At 41.2% G+C, this 13,043-nt stretch overlaps 1 protein-coding gene across 1 annotated transcript in view; it reads right to left on the bottom strand.

Annotated features, from left to right (window-relative positions):
* The window catches only part of LOC121962888 (plasma membrane calcium-transporting ATPase 1-like), a 28,339-nt gene that overhangs the window by 1,033 nt on the left and 14,263 nt on the right, over positions 1-13,043 (bottom strand). Inside the window, exons 7-19 of the mRNA XM_088077428.1 lie at positions 12,884-13,027; positions 11,008-11,222; positions 10,530-10,772; positions 9,098-9,339; positions 8,774-9,011; positions 7,185-7,364; positions 6,724-6,811; positions 5,786-5,892; positions 4,104-4,295; positions 3,784-3,997; positions 2,998-3,209; positions 2,796-2,903; positions 2,158-2,337 (exon numbers count right to left, since the gene is read on the bottom strand). Of these exons, the coding sequence (XP_087933554.1) occupies positions 2,158-2,337; positions 2,796-2,903; positions 2,998-3,209; positions 3,784-3,997; positions 4,104-4,295; positions 5,786-5,892; positions 6,724-6,811; positions 7,185-7,364; positions 8,774-9,011; positions 9,098-9,339; positions 10,530-10,772; positions 11,008-11,222; positions 12,884-13,027 (2,363 nt within the window). The remainder of the gene's footprint in view (positions 1-2,157; positions 2,338-2,795; positions 2,904-2,997; positions 3,210-3,783; positions 3,998-4,103; positions 4,296-5,785; positions 5,893-6,723; positions 6,812-7,184; positions 7,365-8,773; positions 9,012-9,097; positions 9,340-10,529; positions 10,773-11,007; positions 11,223-12,883; positions 13,028-13,043) is intronic.

Here is a 13,043-nt window from a genome sequence, read left to right as displayed (position 1 = left end):
GGTTTAATGTTAAAGGAATATTCTGGTGTTATGTTATTTTTTTCATCTTGGTCTTAATCTCAACTGTGTTGCTCACTCTGATATATATAATAAAGTTTACCAAGAAATCATTTCAGACATTTGGCTTTTGGTCCAAACTGTAGAGCTGAACGTTAGTCTTTGTCAGTTGATTTCATGGAGGTTGTAAGTGGCCACCGGAGCTATCGCTGTTATGCTTTATTGAGGTTCCGGGTTTGAGCCGCGTGCCCTGGAACCAGTATAAATTAAGCAGATGCGCTCTCACACACCAGGTTTCCCTCATCGTAATTAGGCTTGCCTCACGTCCAAAAAGAAGAGCAGCTTGGTAGGTAGCAATTTCTCTCTACTGTGCTAAATTTTAAGGTGTTTTCAAAGGCAATGCACTAAATGAAATGTTTGTTTGTCATGGAGTGCAGTCATGTCGGGTCGAGTCTGTTCGGGTTTCGGGAAGTACAAGTACTGGTCGACAGTCAAAAGTTTGCACCCTTGGTAGGCGAAGCAAGGTATGTCACGTTGTTATATTGTATTTATGGGAAGAGACGCTGCAATAGTTTGGGACAATGTAATAAGATTATTGGTACAGTTTTAAGTAAAAAAGTTGACGTGTTTTGTGAGTGGGTCTGTGTGTGTGTGTGTGTGTGTGTGTGTGTGATTGTGTGCAGGAGTGAGTGTTTCTCTTTTAATATTGAATACTGTGATGGGTGAATATGTATAAATTATTTAAATTGAATTGTACAAGGGGCTGATTGTTTCCTATATGTTTTTGTTATAGTTTCACGTGTTGTAGTTTGCGTGTGTGTGTATTTTTCTGTCCACAGCTAATCTGGTGGACCAATCAGCCTAGTAGTATTTTGTGCACAATTCTGACCGTACACTTCAGGACCTCTCTCGGTTGTGGTGATTTACAATTGTTGAAAAACCTGTTTCATTGAATGTTTCACACCAGACACACCGCCTTACGGTTGTATGCCTATGCACACCAGTCAAGTTGCACATATTTTCTATCCATGCCTGTGAAAACATGGATGCTTCACATACAGAAGATCTATACATTCAGCAGTTTCAAGGTGGACACCCAAGACTGTTGAGTTATAGCCAAAAACATGTCGTATGATGTCACCATGACCATGACCTTCGAACACCACATTGTAATTAATTCATTCTTGAGTTAAAGTGAATGTTTGTGCTTAATTTGAGTAAACTCCCTCAAGGCCATCTTCAGATATTACCTTCATAAAAATAAGACGGATGCAAGATCACGGTGACCTAGACCATTGAACATGAAATTCTAATCATCTTATCGTTGAGTCCAAGTAAATGTTTGTGTCAAATTTGAAGAAATTCCCTCAAGGTGTTCTTGGATATCACTTTCACAAGAATAAAACAAATGTAAGGCCACCGTGACCTTACATGTGACCACCAAGACCTACTCACTCTATCCTTCCGTCAACTCAAAAGTTTGTTCTAAATTTGAAGTAATTTCCTAAAGGTGTTCTTGAGATATCGCGTTCACAAGAATGAGACTGATGAGGTCACAGTGAGAGGCACTGTTGAGATGTCACGCTCCCAAGTAAGTGTCGGATGGATGGATGGATGGATGGATGGATGGATGGATGTACGAAAACATAACGCTTCAGCATATGGCAAATTTTGATCTCATTTTTAACTTGAGCATCTGCAGATTAATTCCACACCCAATATGTGGTGATCCATTAAAGTCAAGATAGGAAATCAATAAGTGACTTATCTCCACCTCAATCTTGACTGTATGGCAGCTGGGAAGGGACAATTCATTTTCAACAAATCCTCTGCCTCACAAATGAAAACGTACAGCAGTGAGCTGCAGAAAAGGCAGCCGGTTGATTCCAAATAAGTCCCTCTGCCATCAGTAGTTTATCTACTGGATTACTTCTATTATACTTTTGTTTGGACTCTGGAATAAATATTTGAAATAACTTAAGTAAAACTGAAGGATATGCAGCTTCAGGAGGCTCAACCTGCTTTTCTCAACATGTGCTGTTTAGTCACATCTCCTGAATCTCTTCAACTGAGACAGAGAGTCCAGACATAATGTATGAAGTACTTCTGATCTGATTCTGATTTTCAGAGTGGACACTGTCATGAGAAAAGAAACAACACCTGCGTTGAGACGCGTTTGAAGCCGCGGCACCAGAGAACCTGGCCCCTCTTCAGCTCCATCTCAGCGTGGTTGGTCTTGTCCAGGTCCTTCACCTCCTGGTCAGGGGTCTCCTCCAGCTGCGTGGGGCGACCTTGCATTTTCAGGAACTTCAGCCAGCAGGTGGGGACACTGGACACGAGCTGAGAGGTAGACCGACACAAACAGGACACGCCAGTCAGACCCGACAGCAGCACAGAGATTATTTTCTAATGATGATTGTCGTTATTTCTAATGGTTCGTTTAATACGTACATTCGACTATATTGTCATTTTAATTTGCTGTGGATGTTAAGTCTCTGTCTTACTCACATCGCTCCTACTTTTTAGTTGTTTTGAGTCACTGTTAAAGCCTTCTAGGAAAGACGGAATTATGCCCATCATGCTGTTGGAAGGCATTACATTTGAAACCTCTAGTCCCCAAATACTACTTTCTGGACTCAGGAGGTTCGGCACTGATCAACAGCAAATTATTGGAGCTTCAGTAGTTAACGGTTTCACCATCGTACACTTCACGGAGGGAGGATGATGGGGGCGAAATAGAATCCCGAGCCAACACTTTCAGCGTTTCAGGTGAGAATCCGGTGTGGCAAGTGTCTCACCTGTCCCCAAATTAGACTGCCTAGTCCCAGGAGGAAACACCACAGCCACTGCTGGACATCCAGACTCACACAGCTGAACGGTTTTCCACCAAACTGCACGATGATGATCTACAGGAGGAACGAGAGATGGCATCACGCAGGGAATCCTTTCACACTTTACATGGTGAGGCTGGGCAGGTGTGACGGTGTCATCACAGGTTACCTGCGTGAGGAGGGTTCCCAGGAGGATGGAGCAGAAGATGGGGTTTCTGAAGACGCCCTCAAACACGTTCCTCTCGCCGTGAATTTTGCGTGCATTCAGCTCATTAAAGATCTGCATCAGGACAAACGTGTTGAACACTATGGTGTAGTGCTCAGTGGGCGGGGCATGGAGCGGGGCGTTCCTGCCGCTGTTGATGTTCAGCAGCTTCTCCCCTGTGAGAGGAAGAGTCAAAGACTACTGAGCAGCTGTAGAAATTGCCTAATCTCTCTATGTTTTTTACATTTAATTTAATTCATTTACACACTGATAATGAATTAATAAGTTAGTGGATGGAAATTATATATTTTTAAATTTTTTTTTACACAGTATCTTTAACCTTTTGAAACCTGGATCAACATTGCTTTTCTGTGTTAAGATGCCTTTCAAAGAATTTAACCTTACGAACCCTGAACAAAAAAACAGAGCAACTCAATCAATGAGCAGATCGGCAAAGTTAAAGCTGGGGAAGAATGTCCCAAAAACTATATTTAGAATTAAATCATTATGTATTTAACATTACTTTACTTAATCATTATTATGAGCAGTAATATTTAAGCACTTTTTCTTTTTTCAGGTCATTTCCTTGTTTCCCGTTGTTGTTGTTTTACTTTTTTACTTTTTTTTTTTTTTTTACTTTTTCAGTTAATTTTCTTGCATTTTCTACTTTTTTTTCAGAAGCAAATTTTCTGAGGTTCCATAGGGTAAAGTAGGAATGTTCTGTTAAGTGTTTGAGACCATGAGACTGACCATAGAAGAGCAGGGTGAAGATCACGGTGAGCTGGTATATGGCATGTCCCAGGATGTTCTTCATCATGGTGCGAGAAATAAGTGGCTTTTGGCGACCGTACGGGTTCCTGAGCAGCAGTGCCTCAGTTGGCGGCTCAGTGGCGAGAGCAAGTGAAGCGAAGGTGTCCATTATCAGGTTGACCCACAACATTTGGACGGCTTTTAATGGTGAGTCCTGTGAACACACACAAAGATCTCCTGTCAGTGTCTGTTAGAGGAGAAACCACAGGTACCCTCTATTAGGGCTGGACGCTGTGTCAGCCGTGTGTGGTGGCTCTGACCTGGGTTATACAGGCTCCGGTGAATGCCACGATGACGGCGACCACGTTCACTGTCAGTTGGAATTGCAGGAACTTAGCGATGCTGTCGTACACATTCCTGCCCCACATCACAGCCTTCACAATACTACTGAAGTTGTCATCTGTGAGGATGATGTCTGACGCCTCCTTTGCCACATCTGTTCCTGCGATGCCCTGCACAACACACAGCACAGTGTCAGGACTTCAATCGACATGTGAAGGATGCTGAAAACAACATCTGTCATTGGTGCAACACATCTTTCAGGATCACAAGTCTCAGCGGATCCCCACATGTCCTGACACTCGGTCATAGACTTTATAGCTCCCCAAAAGTGAAGCCAAAACATGTTAGTGAATGGGCCATGGGTCTAACTGAAAACTCAGATTTCAGGCTGTTGTTTGTACTAGTGCTCATGTTTCATAGAATTTTTAATCAGTTGTTTGATGCTATTAAAAAAAGGGTTTAATGTCATGATTTTATGTCAGTGGGCTTACGATTGATTGGAACTCGATGCTGCTGAGATTGCTACTGTGCAGACTCTGGCTCCAAATTACATCACCAATGCAAGATGACAGCATCCATATCTGGGACATTTTGGCTTTGTTTTCGTATAGTGGGGTGAAGTGCAGACATGTTTCACATCTTTATATGCAGTCATTGCACTGGATACATTGAGGGAAATTATCAATATTTATATCAATTAAAACTTTCTAACAAAAAAAATTAAATTAAATTATATAACACGCAGAGAAAATATTTAAATCTTTAGCTGTAGAATAATTGATTGTTTTTCCTTTAACCTGGCTGCACTGAATTAGAACCTGATACAAACATGAAAAAAAACATCAGAATAACCTGTAGGTTTTAGCAGGTGGGATTAAAACTGAGCACAACAGGAGTTTAGTGTTTATTTGGACATTAATTCTGTTTCTGATATCTATATTTTCTTATATATTATCTTTTCAGATCAACTCACAAAAATAAGTTCATTGATTAATGCAGGGTTCATACACATTTTTACCAATACATTTTCAAGCTCAAACATTATCTGGAATGACCCTCGACAGTACATAACAGATTTTTAAAATAAATATTATTTTAGTAAATAATGGATTCAGAACAGGATTAGGATCAGGTGGAGGCATGTCAAATATTTTTTAAGCACTTGGGGGTATTTTGACTTAGGGTAGAGGCATACAACTTTAAATGGCTGTATATTGTATTAATTTTACCACTTATTTTTTTAGAAACCTTTTATTTGAAACATTTAGCCTTTTCTTCATTAAAATTTTAGGTGATCTTTGAAGAAAAGATGTCTTCAAAAAGCAAAAACACATTTTTTATCATATCTAAAAACTGTAAAACCAGAAGTTGTCTTTAGACTGTTACATTTCCAACAGTCCTTGAACACATTGTGTGTTATCAGACAGGTTTTGAAACTGATTTCAGTGACTTTCAGGGTATGATTAGTTTTCCAAATCTTTTCCAGGCCTGGAGATTACTTTTTTGGATCTCCATGACTTTTACATGCTTTTTTCATAACCGTATGAACCCTGTTAATAAAGATTTTATCTTTTATATGTTGATTACTATATTAACTGTTCTATCAATAACTGTGTAAAATGGTACAAAGCAGTGTGATAACATCAGCTACAATTATTACCATGGCGAAGCCAACGTCTGCTTTCTTGAGGGCCGGCCCGTCATTTGTCCCATCTCCAGTTACCGCCACAACCTGCCTCTGCTCCAGCACAGTGCTGTCAATGATACCTGAGATGGTGACAGACAGACAAACAGCTCAGACACATTTATGGAACATAAAGCTGAGGCCTAACTCTGACTGCCTTTAAAATTCACTAAAATACAGTTTACCTTCATTTTGTTTTAATGGTTATATGGTATGGTAGTGTTTTAATTGCTATCAGTGCATGTGCAGTCACATTGGGTCTTATTTACTAATATGTGCTTAGAAATGTTCTTACTCTGTGCACAAAATGTCTGACTGCGCATGGCTGACCAGAGCCACTTTCTTTATGTACGTCTAACATTTTAGTGCGGAGCCTACATCCAGCGTGACCTGGGTCTGCCTCTCTCATGAGTCATGTATTATATTTGTCGTTTGAAAGCCATACGTTAATAAACACACAGTTCCAAGTATTTGCTGTTAAACTAGCCCTCGCGAACTTACGGAAGTCCTAAAAGGGCATCTTTCTATACATTTTATTTTCTCTGTTTTCTTGTGAAAGCAACATATCTCTGGGTGAAAACAGGCTTCGTTTTCCTGGGATAATGAGATACATTAATCAGTTATCACAAGAAAACCAGCTTTGTTCTCCTGAGATGAAGGCATAAATAAGTAGTGATCACGAGAAAATGAAGAAAATAAAAAGTATAGAAAGACGTCCTTTTAAGGCTTCTGTATTGACTTAACTTGTTAGTAAGCAATTCCTACCACTAACCAGCTGCGCATGGGCATCCTGCTCACATATAAACTGTGCTGCACAAATCATTCTCCTTTGCCTTGCCAGTCTCAATCCGCCCTGTCTGTCTAACTTTTACGTCTGACTGACTGACGCCCTGACCTGGTAAAGTGTGTCTAACCTTTGACCAGAGTGTGCTTATCCGTCGGAGATGATCTGGCGAGGACTCTCAGCTTTGGCCAGATCTCATCCATTCTCTCTTGCTCTATCTGCACAAAGAGAGAAACGACATAAATATGAAATGTTAGTCGCAAAACATGAATTTCAATCAGTTTATTGAGCAGAGAACTAGAGCTACTAGTGTCCCCTAAACAAGTGTTGTGTGCCCCTTCGAAAGCTCACAACAGAATCAGAGGGTTTTGCAGGAAGATATCAGAGGCATGAAATAAATAAGAAATAAAACCATGAGTCAAAATCATCTATTTTCAGACCTTTCAGAATCTGTATATATTGCCAGTAGGAGCTAAAAAAAATGAGAATATCACAGAATCATTAAATCTAGAATGTTAAATTTTCAGTGGACTTAAGGTCTGGTTTCCGATGGACACTGGTGTCCTTTGGTCTAGTCTGTGTTTGTCTGACCTCTCCCAGCTTATTACGGATCCGTTGATTAAATTCTTTGCCCTCCATACAGAGAAAATCGTCTCCAGGTTGCAGGATGCCACATTTGGTGGCGATGGCTCGGGCAGTATTGATGTTATCTCCAGTCACCATACGGACAGTGATCCCGGCCCGCTGGCACTTCCTGATGGCTTCTGGTACCTGATGAGAACAACAGAAGAACAAAAAATCTTTTATTTTTGTCAAAATGGTTTCTTTTTATAAGCTCATTGCTATCAAGTGTTTCCGAAAAAACTCTCTTCTTTAACAGAATGTGTCTGACTGACATCTCCTGCAGTCACCTCTGGAACTCCTAAATATCAGCACAGAGATGCTTCATTAAAATATGGCCATGGTTTAGAATTTACAAAAAAGCCTCATGAAGTACTTTTAGATCAAACACTACAGAGTCTTAGGTCGCATTTACACCTGAGCTGTTTCCTCCACTTTAAACGGACCAGAGTTTGTTTATTCAGATAGTTCAGTTCGTTTGGGGTGGTGTGAAAGCAAAATCTAACTCTGGTCCGCTTAAAAACAGGGGTCTCGGTCCACTTCCAAATGAACCCTGTTGCGGTTTGTTTGTAGTGTGAATGACAACGAACCAACCACATACTTTATAATAGGAAATGTGATTTTAGTAGGCTTTCTACAGCTGAATCAATAATAAATCCATCTGCTGATCATGAAATATTTCTGCGATCTCATAGTTGATCCTGGTAAAGGCCAGTGCCGCCACCACGGGCAAGCGCATCAGCACAGCAGCGTGGGCACAATATTATCCGTTATTAAAACAGTCAAATGCCTCTGCTGAGCGAAGTTAAGCTTATCAAAACACTAGGATGGGAATGTCTAACTGGCCTCTCTATCATCAGTGACACTGCAGAACTCTGTCCTATAATGACCTGATAAATGATCTCTCAGCAGATGATGCATACGTGTGTCTCTAGCAGCCGCTGAAAAATGTCTGTTTTATAGTTCCTCTGTAGTGGAACATATATACAGAGTTTATAAAGTTTTGTGATTTATCTTCTGTAATGTGTGAGTAGAACAATGAAGCAAGTATGATCGCGCACCCACAGCGACCCTGATAATGTTATTGATTTGCAGTCTAATAATAGCCGCCTACTAATGCTTACTATCAGTTTCATCATTTCTTTATGAGCTCTTTGCAATACTAGAGAATGTAAATATAAACTTGCTTTAAGCATTTAAGTGCTGCATGGACTTCTGTCAGTCACATAATTTGATTTCCCCACACGGGCCCTGATGGTGCAGGATGACAAACGCAAAAACTGTCCAATTAACAGTCACCTGCCAGTCAACAGAACCTCATGTTTACTCCTCTTCGTTTGTTTGACAAAGTGCAGTGTGAAAGCGAACCAAACCAACTTCACCACCCCAGTAGAACCGAGTCCCTAGACTATTATGTGTGAAAACAACCCTAAAATAAGAACGGATGATATTGTTTCAAAGAACCCAGTGTTTTGTGAGGGGTGACTTGCACTGTGTGTTTTTGCTGAGGCTGGCTGGTTGCCTCTGTGTGTCTGTTTGTAAAGACAGGACTGACATACCTCAGGTCGTACAGGGTCCTCAATGCCAACCACGGCAATGCAGGTAAGGCTGGTGAGGATGTTGGCCTCATCATCCCAGTCAGGCTCTCCGTCAGTGGAGGGGAAGTCTCTGCAGGCAAGGCAGATGGTCCTTAAGCCCTCAGATGCCATCGGCTCAATCACTTTCTTCACCAAGTCATCTCGATTCTGCGGTTTGAAGGCTCTGGCCTGGCCCTTTGCATTCAGAATCCTATTGCACCTTGAACCACAGCAAAGAGTCATGTGATCATCGTCCAACTGAGCACAGAGCTGTGTAGACAACAGCAGTAAACCTACTAAACCTACTTCCTGAGCAGGATCTCTGAGGCCCCCTTAACAAACATTCGGTAGCTGCCATCACGGGACCTTAGCACGGTGCTCATGGACTTCCTCACAGAGTTGAAAGTGTAGACCTTGTACAGTTTCTCCTCTGGGAATTTGTTGCGAATTATCTGGTAATCTTGTTGCAGATCAAGGGAGAATCCCAGTAAGGCACATTCTGTCTTGTTTCCAATCTGGCGAGGCAGCCCGCCCTCCTTCTCTGGAGGCTACAGGAAGCAGCAGCACAGAGGAGGTCAAACCACAGAACCAATTTTAGTTTATAATGACAAATTAACTTCTTTACATAGTGTGGAACTGAACTCACACCTGCAGCAGCACATAAAAATGACATAACTTTTACAGCAACAACAAGAAACAACTTCCAACAAACAGCAAACTGGTAACAGTGTTCAGTCTTCAAGGTTAAATAACAACAAGGATATGTTTTTCTTCTGTATTTTGTTGAACAAAGGTATAAGATTGTATTTATAGCTTTTTTGGCTCCTTAGCGTTCCATCATATTTTAAAATTACTCTGCCCTAAACAACCTGTGCAACAGGGCTTACGCCAATGCTTCTAAACTTTGATCATTGCCATGGTAATAATCCATGCCCAAATCAGTATTCAAATGCTATGGTTTTTTTTGTTTTTTTTTTAAATATACTTACAGTACATGCTAAGGCTCAGCAATATGGCTTACAAATAATATTGCTTCATTTTAAGACAATACACACAATATATACATTAATATTTTGAGATCTCCTCTAAACTACCGTAGACTACTAAAGTCCAACATTTTTAAATGTACAGTTAAAATAAGGTCAAATGAAGCAGCTCCTGTCATAATACAGTTTTAATTAAGTACTGGTACCATTGGCGCTTTTATTTTGAAGTACATTGATGTGAATTTGAAGCTTCTGGTCAACAGTTAGATGTTAGCTGTTAGCAGAAAGCTAAACTGTTGCCGCTGTGCTGTTAGACTTGAGGATTGATTCATTGTGAGCTGGAAACAACTTGAGGCCTAATTTATTGTGATGGTGATATAAAAAACACTATATTCATGTAATGTGACTGGGAGTGTTACAATCATCGCCCTGAAGAAAGCAGTTTGAAATCCATGTTGACTCTGACCTGCACTCAATATCTCTGTCAACAGAAGCAGCCCTCTCTCAGCAGGAGAAGAGAAAGTATTAGACCGCCGTACGCGACAACCAGGCCCCCAGGAAGTGCTCTGGGCATTGAAGCCAATTTTTAAACAATGCTGTATCATGTTTGTATGTGCTCTGATCTGTGCAGTGAATCCAGGAGGCAGTGATCACATGAGTCCTGAGCTGCTACAGCAGCTCTCCAACCCAACCTGCTGTCTCAGGCTTAATTCACAGAGCCTCCTGAACGGACGGCTATCTTTACTACTCACCATAACCTTGCTGGTATAGGCGCAGTTGACCCCGATGCCAATGACAAGCAGGTCCAGAACTGTGGCAGGAATCTGGTCTGGTTGTGGCAACTTTTTGTAGTAGTGTTCTGCAATGTAGGCCTGCACCACCGTCATGCGGTTCATGGTGAGTGTGCCGGTCTTGTCTGAACAGATGGCCGTTGCGTTGCCCATCGTCTCGCAAGCATCCAGGTGGCGTACCAGGTTGTTGTCCTTCATCATTTTCTGTAAAAAGAGGAAAGCAGAATTAGCTGAGTCTGGGCACTTTTTTTTTTTAATTCACTAAAAACATTTACAAAATGAAAAGTGTTTGATCCAGGACTATCTGCAGGGGGAAATGGGCCTAAACAATTCTGTAAAAACTGTACACCCACTGAGATTGCGTTCTGGCTGGCCAGCTGTAGATAGAGTGTATATGTACATAGAAATGGGCTGTGTAATGCTTTATATACATACAGACCTTGACCGAATAGGCCAGGGCGATGGTGACAGCCAGAGGGAGACCTTCAGGCACAGCCACCACCAACACAGTCACACCAATAATGAGGAACTTGACCAAGAACTGCATGTAGATGGGCAGACACTCTTTGGAAAAAGGGACCCCCTGAATCAAGAAGGTGTCAATCAGGAAGCGAGTGATGAGGATGATGACAGTGAGAGCTGACATGAATAAACCTAAAGACAGACAAAGAAAGAGAAGCAGCTGTAAACCTGATAATGTACAGTGTTTAACCCTCAGATGAGGTCTACATCACGCAGTGCTTTTAAATGCACATGAATAATCCGCTTATTAACAGGTTATTGGAGCATCTTGTTTATGTTCTTTGAGCATATAAACACTATATCCTGTTTACAGAAACCAGGATAAGACTTTATCCTGTTTATGGGAAACCCGAATCTGCAAGGTGGAGTACTCCAAAAAAAATCAAGATAAAGAGAGGCAGTAAGAGTGCTTCTGGCATCCCTAAAAACACAAGTGCTCATGGAAGGGAATACTTCAAAAAAAGGAGGACCTTATGACCACAAAACAGGCACTTTGGATGGTTTGAAAAGCATATAAATTTGTTAAATTCATAGGGCCAGAAACATTAAAAATACACCAATGCTTATCAGCTTGCGCCTTCTTCAGGGTGCAGCGACATACTTTGGCATGTGTATATTTTATCCTGTTTATTGAGGGCTGCTGACTATGTTGACTTTTTTGCAGGGGCAGCTTTTAAAATGGTTACATGGTAACAGCAATGTCAGCTGTTAGAGCTGAGTGTTTCTGTAATGAAAGAGTTTGAATATAGTGTATAGCATACCTTATGTGACTTCCGTCAGCCCAGTCCATCAGTTGTGGACAAGGATGAAAATTAACTTTTTTGTCAACCTGCCACTTTGACTGGTGTATTACAAAATATAACAAGCCATTTAACAGATTACCATTGTTTTTGTGGCTAGTAAGTGAGGCAAATCAAGCAGCCACTTGCATATTTTACCAGCCAGTTATGGCTGCCCTGGTTGTGGAAGTGCTCAGCTATTTGGATGGCTTCCTCCTGGCTTGGGAGTTTTATGAAGTTGCTCACTTACTTAACCACACCGTGACAAAAACATATATTCAAGTTTCTTGACTGTTACTTCTGTGATCCCCAGACTTGTTATCAACTACTCTTCACAGCTGCCCAGTTTGTACAACACTATAGCAACTCTCACTGGTAATGGAACTGGTGCTTATACTGATTCCTCCAGTCTTATTAACAGCTCAACTGTGTCTCAGAGCTAATAGAAGAAGCCCTGTTCAAGCAGAAATTTTTTATCCACTCAGAATTAGTGAACTGCATCATGACAACTCTCTCTCTCACCAGCTATGGCTGCAGATCTTCATCCACTGCTCCCTTCTGTTTGCGCAGTGGCAGTGAAAGTGCCAGGCAGACACCAGTCGAAGTGGAAGACCTGTTTAAAATTTCCTGCCGCTCTCGTCTCCCATTGTTGGTGATCAGGTGAAGGAGCCAGGTCCGCAACACTTTGCTGGTATTTAATAGTACTAAGCCCATTAAAGTGAATGTGGATTCATTTAAAGCCAGTGCTAAGTTTATTTTAAGTGCAGCACTAACAGGATGGCAGATTAACTGTTACAAAATTGCACATAAAATGCAGTCAGCAGCAACTGGGAGACTAGCATTTATCATGTATATGGGGAATATGAATAACCTGATTTCTCTGTGCTCGCATCAAAACTAAATCCCAAATATAACCATAACCGCGATGAGCCTTATAAACAGGTTATTCATTTGCATGTAAATGCACCGACTTTGACATTCACACTCATCATTTATCTGATTCTCTGTTTGTACCTGCTTTGCCGATCTGTAAAGTCAGTTTGGTCAGCTTCCCTTGGAGGACTGACTTCTCCTTCTTTGGTGGGTTTTTCTTCTTCTCTGCTTCTCCATCACTGGTGATCGGTTCCATCTCCACCGTGGCTCCATCCTTGTTGTCGCCTACAGAGGACACATA

Source organism: Plectropomus leopardus, chromosome 5, assembly GCF_026936395.1.
Source record: "Plectropomus leopardus strain MGB_pleo_1.0 chromosome 5, ASM2693639v1, whole genome shotgun sequence".
Taxonomy (NCBI): domain Eukaryota; kingdom Metazoa; phylum Chordata; class Actinopteri; order Perciformes; family Serranidae; genus Plectropomus; species Plectropomus leopardus.
The sequence above is the reverse complement of the archived record's forward strand: the minus strand, read 5'-3'. Positions and strand labels throughout refer to the sequence as shown.